This window comes from Ixodes scapularis, unplaced genomic scaffold (genome assembly GCF_016920785.2).
Source record: "Ixodes scapularis isolate PalLabHiFi unplaced genomic scaffold, ASM1692078v2 PGA_scaffold6__148_contigs__length_123643588, whole genome shotgun sequence".
In the NCBI taxonomy this organism is placed as follows: Eukaryota; Metazoa; Arthropoda; class Arachnida; order Ixodida; family Ixodidae; genus Ixodes; species Ixodes scapularis.
In genome coordinates this window covers 55,724,269-55,732,937 of record NW_024609881.1, presented here as the reverse complement: position 1 = coordinate 55,732,937, position 8,669 = coordinate 55,724,269, and the positions used below count along the sequence as shown (strand labels likewise).

Sequence of the window (8,669 nt, the reverse complement as noted above, 5' to 3'; positions counted from 1 at the left end):
TTTCCCCTTGTTTTTCTTACTCCGCAAAGTCGACATAGTACGAGAAAACACGCAGAAGTAGGAGAGCAAAGAGGCTCCTCGGCGGGCTTTGCCGTCTCGCGCGGTTCTGGGGTCCGAGGCGTTCGCTTACCTTGCCTCTCGTGGTTTTCGGGCGCGCGGTTCACGAGGGACTCGGTGCAACGTACTCGACGCGTATTGAAAAGGACACGATTTATCCTGATTACGCAAAGCCCGAGAAACGCACCTTGCTTCACAATATCGGTACGTTCGCAAAAAAGCGAAGCAAACGAACCGCATTTTGCAGATTGAAGAGACATGGACGAGTCGTCACGAAAACCACTCGGCATCAGCGGTTAATTTCGCGGCCGCTCGCTGCTCGAAGTAGCAAAGTGTTTCTGCCGATCCAAGACAAGCCAAATTCCACGGAGTCGGTATGACGACGCATCAGCGGTTAATTTAGCGGCCGCTCGCTGCTCGAAGTAGCGAAGTGTTTCTACCGATCCAAAACAAGACAAGCCGCATTTCGAGAAACTTCAAGAAAGCCACCCGGCTTTTTTGAAGCCCCCGTTGCCCCCCGTCACTCAGTCTATCCACGCATGCACTTCCCTTTCTCTCTAATATAATCGGAGAACGTCAAACAAAGCTCCGCGTCGAACGTCCTATCAGAGCGCGACGATTCCCTCCGGTTTATGCAAAGAAGTGGTCCGAGCATAATCCATGCTTATCCCTTTCCAGGGGCGGCAGTCCAGGGAAATAATCCCCTCTAATCCCTTTTGAGGGGAGGGACCCTTTTTTTTGGGTTCCACCCAGGCCAGAAACTATACAACACCCGTTAATGTGCTCAGACAGATATGACTGAAACCACAAACATAATGGCCAACAACTCCATATTCCGATAAGTTGTGCACTAATAGTTCATGGTGCACAATGTCAAAGGCTTTACTCAAGTCAAAATAAATGGCGTCGACCTGCCCTTGGCTGGAAACAATAGGGCCAACGTGACTCAAATACTCAACTAAGTTAGTTTCAACACTTTTAGATTTAACAAAAAAGTGTTGAGATTCACTTAGTATTTCTTTGAAATAGCTAGAAAGGTGCACTTCTACCACAATTTCAAACAGTTTCGAGAATGTGGTTAGTAAGGAAACGAGTTTATAATTTCTAACATCTGCAGAGTCCCCTGATTTGAAAATAGGCACCGCAATGGCTGATTTCCACTTTTCTGGGAAAATACAGTTTTGAATAAACAAGTTAAAAAGGTAGGTCAAGACCGGCACAAACGCATCAGAGCAACCTTTAGCAATAAACGCTGGTACGCTATCGAAACACAATAAAAGTTTAGGTTTCAAACGTCTAATACAATCATGCACTACAGAGTGATCGACGCTAAATGGGGCAAGAACACTATCAGTTTTTGCAACAATGTGATTACCGTATTTATTCGAATATAAGTCAACCTTTTTTTTTTTTTTCGAGAATGTCAAAAATTAATGGTCGACCTATAATCGTGATTGACCTAGATTTGCGACCCTACCGAGGGCATGAAGCTATCGAATCACCGAGCCGGCGTTGCCGTAGAGCCGTGCCGCTTGTTTCCAAAAGCTTTTGGTGCACGAAAACAACCGCAACAGCAGCAACCGACAGCCCCTTGCTGCCGGAACTGCGGAACCGCCGTTCATGCGCATCCCTCGGGCGTCGGGTTTCGCCATCCAACACCACCTCCTAGGAATAAGGCCGTAGCGCTCTTCTCGTGACGTCGCAAAGGAAGGCCATCGGGGGTGCGCGTCGAAGCGAAGGCAACGCGCTTCGATCGAACGTCGTAACGCGCTTTTCGTCACACATGCGTGTCTTATTAGCTAAAATGAAAGCTGCACAATGCAACGGGTCTAAGGAACACTTTATTACATGGGCAAAACATTACACCGCTAAATAATCGATGCGAAATGGCACGAGGTATGCGTAGAAGACGTGTATAGAAAAATCTGATTGTTTTAAGTCGAAAATATTGAGTCACGCAGTTATCGCTGTAGGAATGCATATTTTATGCAGAAATATTTCGACAAAATGGCGAGACACGCAGTGATTGGACACAGCAATACAGATCAGTTAAAAATCAGGTAGACGTATCCAATGCGGACATGGCTCGAAGTGTCACTTATGATCACATAAGCGATGTTATCACGTGCAGTCACTGAATTAAAATTAATGTAATTCCGACCGAATGACAGTATGAGGCCAACAAGTCAGCTTGCGACGCTCATATAATCACTCAAAACAGCGAGCTGATTTAATCCAGTGTCATTTAAACAAAATATATTAACTTTTCCGTGTGGCAGGGGTACTAAACTTACTAGTTACAGTCAACTAATTTACTTCTCCCTATGGTCTCGAGCTGCCTAAGAACAAAATATAACCTATTTTGTATACAATAATACTATTACCTCAATACAGTTAAGATTCTAGTATAAATGCGGTAAAGACAACAAAATAACATTAGTATAAACACATATGCACAAACAACGCACTTTCAACAATCACGCAAACTTGTTATTTAACTTCCAGTAAAAACTAGGTTACCACACATCGGCATATTTACAAATGTCGACGCAATAGCAAACGGATAACGACTAAGAACAAAATTCCATTCTATCACGAGATTTAGAAATAAAAAAAAATCAACTCCAGCACTTTACTTGTGTCTTGCATGACCAAGAAAGCCCGTAAATAAGTTGTTCCTTACCTGTCGATCGTATCCATACGTCCCACTCGATCCATCACGAAAACATTTGAACACAAACTTCTAGAAGCCTCTCTCTGTCGAGAGAGAGGTCATTAGCCAGTGTCATCGTTCACTAGTTGCCACACACGTCACTCAAACCGTAGCAGGACTTGTTTCGCGAATCCACGTAAATGCCGTAGTATCAAGCAAACACAAAAAAAAACTACCCAAGACTATGGTGACAACAAAACAAAAAAAAAAAAAGACAGGTAGGAGGATCAAAAGAACCAAACACACACACACACACGAGAGCAGCACCAGCAGTATGGGACGAGAGGCTTAACATTGGTGACCCATCTCTTGCTCGTGTGCGCGCTCCCTCCCTGCGGCGATGACTGGATTTTTTTTTCGGTTCCTTTCCCTTCTGAAATGTCTCAGCGTTCCTTTGCAGACAGTCAGCAGCTCACACACAACGTAAGTTTACCAGAATCGGAGCTCGTATGAGGGAAGATGTCGCATCGGAAATTCAGAGCCGGTTCATTCAAAAGGTGTGGGGAGCTGCGGGACTGCGCGTCGTCACGCAGTTATGGGGATAATCATAAATATGAATTTGATACTTTCAACCTTGGTAACATGTATATTATGTTTATATATATATAATAAATTGTACAAGACTGCGCTTTTAAAATGTGTATTAATGTCGGATAAACGCGCACGAACATTACCGTGCCGCTCGAGAAGAAACATTTTTTTTCACAATGATATGCATCGACAGCTGAAATTTTCTCACGTAGTTGCGCCATGGCCTTCCTTGCTTTGACATTGTGACATACCCACTCGGAGCGCTACGACCTTAATTCTAGGAGGTGTTGCGCCATCGCGCCTGTAGCTTTCCCCTCGCTGGGCAAGGAAAGGGAGAAAAACGCGATGCGCCATCCACCTTGCCCCCCATTCCTCTCCCCCCCAAATGTACACAAAAAAATGAGACAACGGAGGTTACTTTAGCTTGTTGCTTGCAAGGGCTCGCGTATTGCTCACGACGACTCCGGCCTTGCTCGCGTATTTGTATTTGGTCTTCCGTAGCTTCGCCCAACTCTACCTTCTTTCGTTTCTTCTCGTCGTCGTTTTATAACGAACGGTGTCAGTGAGATATTGTTGCGAATTTGCGAGAATGTCAGCCAAGCTGACGAAGCTTCGGACGACGATGACATGTCCGGAAGTTCTGACGACGATTAAGTTTTTGGCATCGCCCTGCGATTTAGCTGAGAGTGCTGTGAATAAAGGTTTGTTTATTTCTTTTGCCCCGACTTTTCCCTGTTCCTAAAAAAAAGAAAAAAAAAGGTTGACCTCTATTTGAATTAATTTTTATTTATTTTCTGTGTGTTCAATAAATAGGGGTCGACCTATTTTCGGGTAAATATGGTAAGCACTCGTGTCTCTGAGCTTGCTGATTGCATATCACACAAACATACACTTGAGAAGTTAGTCGAAAACATTTCGCTGACAACACGGTCAGAATGAAAACCGGAATCATTTGACAACGTAACAGACTTGGCTTCTGTGCCCAATAACTTATTTTTGTACTTCCAAATATTGTTAGGATTTTTTAGCAGTTCATTTACAGTGTTATTCCTGAAGTTTCCTTTATCTCGCTGATAAAGAATCCTTACTTCGGCCTTGCCCTAAATTTCGCATACCAAGCGTCACTGTAGCCATGTTTATAATAGGGAGTTTTAGAATAACGCATGTAATTTTAGTGCACACTAGCACTAAATTTAGCCATTGCATTAGCGCATGCGATACAAGAGAGCTTTAGAATAGCGTTTCTCCGCCGCGACGCAAAAGCCCAAGCATCTCGCGCTTGCAACGCTCCCAAGATAGTCACGATTTTATTTCACAGACGAAATGCTGTAACTTGAGAAAAAAACAAGACTTTTGGTTCAGAGTAACAGCTAACATTTGTTTAAACGTGAGAATGCGACGCGAGCGCTCGATTGGTGGTGTCTGCGTTCATCGCCTCGGCAAGAGTACTGACCTTCGCCGATAAACGTCCACTCGTTGCAAGCATCAAGTTGCCTGTGAACGTTGCCCACCTTACTGGGTTTTTCAAACCGAGTGCAATGTCGTCCTGTATTGAAAATCGCAGTCGCGAGGATGCCTCCGATGTCGCGCTCACGACGCCACCAAAGTGCCCGCAGCCATAGTCCTGGGGCCGCCATTTTTTTAACTGTGCTCGTCTTGGCTTTAACCAACTTCTCATCACGAATCCTCCTTGGAGGAGCACAAAGACCCCTTTGCATATGCACGCGATTTCCGAGAAATAGTGCACACAAAGCGCAAAATGTGGTTAGCGTTTGGCGCATGCGCAGCGGCGACGACGCTATTCTTTGCATATGCAAAAAATAGTGTCGTCGCCACTGCGCATGAACCGGAACCCCGCGCCACCCCTATTGACGTCACAGCGCACGTGACTCGGAAGATAGTAAAGGAGTTGAGAGGCGCTGAAAACCTCAATGTTTGTCCATTTTAAAAATAAAAACTAGAACATGCAGGCAAAAGTGTTTTTTGTTCTTTACTTTAAAAAGGTCGAGACACCAACTCCTAAATTTAAGCAAAGTATGGAAACTGTTGCACAGCTCCTTTAATGGTGCCAGTTTCATTTGAGTGCTTCCGTTAACCGAATGGGCGATCTTGAGTGACTATCTTGGTAGGGCTTTGTGTATCGTAATACGCGTGGTCTTTTCTAGGTGATGGAGGCACATTGTTGGGGCAGACCAGCTGCCCACTGAAAGTCACTGAGGAAATTTCGTTTCGGTGCTGTTCCTGCACCTATGTCACCAGAGATCAGCATGAAATTGTGAGCCACCTGGCTGCCCATGGTGATAAACAATCCAAGTGCCAGAATCCTCCCATGTCTGGCTTGAAGTCCCAAGTGCTTGGCAACACTCAAAAGCACAAGAGTGATAAGCCATTTAAGTGCAAGCTTTGCCCCCAAGAGTTTGCTTATAATTCCCTTCTGACCTGTCATAATCGAACACACAGTGGTGAAAAGCCATTTAAGTGCAAGCAGTGCCCCCAAGCCTTTGCTCAAAATTCTTATCTGCAAATTCATAATCGAGTGCACACTGGTGAGAAGCCATTAAAGTGCAAGCAGTGCCCCCAAGCCTTTGCTGATTATTCGTCTCTGAGAATTCATAAACGAATGCACACTGGTGAACACCCATTCAAGTGCAAGCAGTGCCCCAAAGCCTTTGCTGAAAATTCCCTCCTGCGACGCCATAATCGGACACACACAGGAGAAAAGCCATTTAAGTGCAAGCAGTGCCCCAAATCCTTTTCTCAAAATTCCCATCTACGAAGCCATAGTCATTTGCACACTGGTGAGAAGCCATTCAAGTGCAAGCAGTGCCCCAAAGCCTTTGCTCAAAATTTCCTTCTGACCCGCCATAATCAAGCGCACACAGGTGAAAAGCCATTTAAGTGCAAGATTTGCCTCAAAGAGTTTGCTCATAATTTCCTTCTAACCTCACATAATCGAGCACACACTGGTGAAAAGCCATTTAAGTGCATGCAATGCCCCAAAGCCTTTGCTCAAAATTACCTTCTTACCCGCCACAACCAAAGACACACTCAGAAGCATGAGAGTGATAAGTTGTATGAGCGTAAGCTGTGTCCTGAAACCTTTACCCATAGTAACAGTCTGATCTACCACAGTCAAACACACACAGGTGAAAAGGCATTTAAGTGCAAGCTTTGCCCCCAAACCTTTGCTGAGAATACTAGTCTGAGACGCCATTATCAAACAGACTCTGGTGAAAAGCCATTTAAGTGCAAGCAATGCCCCAAAACTTTTGTGAAAGAGTCCCATCTGCGAAGCCATAATCAAACACACACTGGTGAAAAGCCATTTAAGTGCAAGCAGTGCTCCCAAGCCTTTGTTCAAGATTACCATCTGAGAAACCATAATCGAATGCACACTGGTGAAAAGCCATTTAAGTGCAAGCAGTGCCCCAAAGCCTTTGCTCAAAATTCCTATTTGATAAGGCATAATCGAGTGCACACTGGTGAAAAGCCATTTAAGTGCAACCAGTGCCCCCAAGCCTTTACACAAGATTCCCATCTGCTATCCCATAATCGAATACACCGGTGAAAAGCCATTTAAGTGCAAGCAGTGCCCCAGAGTCTTTGCTCAAAATTCCTATCTGAGAAAGCATAATCTAACACACACTGGTGAAAAGCCATTTAAGTGCAAGCTGTGCCCCCAAGCTTTTGCTCAAGATTCCCATCTGCAAAGCCATAATCAAATGCACACTGGTGAAAAGCCATTTAAGTGCAAGCAGTGCCCCCAAGCCTTTGCTCAAAATTCTCATCTGCGAAGCCATAATCGAACGCACACTGGGGAAAAGCCATTTAAGTGCAAGCAGTGCCCCCAAGCTTTTGCTCAAAATTCCAATCTGCGAAGCCATAATCGAATGCACACAGTTGAAAAGTGCCCCAAGCCTTTTCTCTAATTCCAGTCCGATCCACCATTATCAAACAGTGTTTAAAAGCCTTACAAGTGAAAAGAACGCCCTAAAAGCTCTGCTCGGAATAGTAGTTTATCTGCCAGAACCGGATGGACTATGCAGAATGCCTTGCAGTTGACCCGTAAGTTAAGCCTACCCCGTGTTTAATCACTTAACTCGTGCAGAAATCGATGCCATTTCCCCCCCCAATCGAAGCATACATATACCGGAGTGCAAGATAGGTCCCAAAGCCTTCGCTTGGATTAGTACTTGAGCTCACCACACTGAAGCACCTATGCGCAATAAGCCTCACTAGTTCCAGCTGCATCCCAGGGCATTTTCTAAGTGGTCTGATCAGGCACATGCTAACAGATGAGGTTGAGGAACCCTGAGGGCAATTGTATAAAGCCTGCAGCAAGTAGGCCTTTCATATGCCAGAAATATTCAAGAGGCTTTGATGAGAATTCCAGCTTGCTTGACCAGTTAGTCTGGCTCTGTACACAGAGCCAGACTATAGGGCCTTGCTGTCCTCCAAACACCGCTGTTTTTCATCACAATAATGTACTGGGCAGTAGGAAATGATTCTTTGCCAGCTGGGATGTAGAGGCTGGGTCAATGAATTGGAGATATTGTTTAATGTTTTTTCAGGGCAGCTTCTCCGTGTTCTACACCTGAGCGTACATTGGGGGTCATGCTTTAGTTCTTGTTCTGAGTTCTTTTCCAATTACTCGAGGTGTTCTCCTTTGAGGTATGGTCTAACATGTTTGTAAAGAATGTTGTCATTGTTTTCTTTTGATATCACTCCTATCTATCGTAAAACACCGCAGAAGCATGCGTTTCATTCAAGTGCCCACCTTTAACATTTCCCAAACTTGGGAACTCTACAAATTATACGTTAAGCGCCCAATTTGGCCGGACAAGTGCCCGTATCTAGGTTAACCCAGTTTTCTGTGACAGTGTGGTGGCACTCCTCTGGTATTTTACGTTACGTGGAAGGTAGAAACCTACAGAAAAGTAAACGAGCTACCACAATTCAGTTCTGCTATTAAAATGATAAATAAAAGGTAGGCAATTTCAGTTCCGACGCTATTGTACATCTTTCATCTGTTGTAGATTTTAGTACTGAAGTGCGAAGTAACTTTGTTTCAAGATTTTTATTTTGATGTCTCGTAGCATGCCAAGACTTCATTTTAGCAGTTACCTCGGTGGGGGACCAATTGCCAAGTGTGTGTGTGTGTCCTCGGCAGTGCTTTCTGCTGCCGACTGGGGCATGGCTAGTTGAATACCTGCACTGCTCAGCAGGTTTTGCTGTAAATTGACATTGTACCCATCTTTGATACTACGTAACGCCCCTTTAGAATTGAATTGACGAAAGGTGTTGATAATTGGAACTAACACACTCGTAGTGTTTTCACGTTCCTTCCCTGCACTGGCATATTCATTAT

General features: G+C 44.6%; 1 protein-coding gene across 1 annotated transcript; it reads right to left on the bottom strand.

Moving 5' to 3' along the window:
- Positions 1-5,462: 5,462 nt before the first annotated feature.
- Positions 5,463-6,767, bottom strand: LOC121838300. The gene is made up of 2 exons (XM_042294469.1): positions 6,669-6,767; positions 5,463-5,819 (listed from the first exon to the last, which is right to left on the bottom strand). The coding sequence occupies exons 1-2, from the start codon at positions 6,765-6,767 to the stop codon at positions 5,463-5,465; spliced, it is 456 nt and encodes a 151-aa protein (XP_042150403.1).
- Between the last annotated feature and the right edge of the window lie 1,902 nt (positions 6,768-8,669).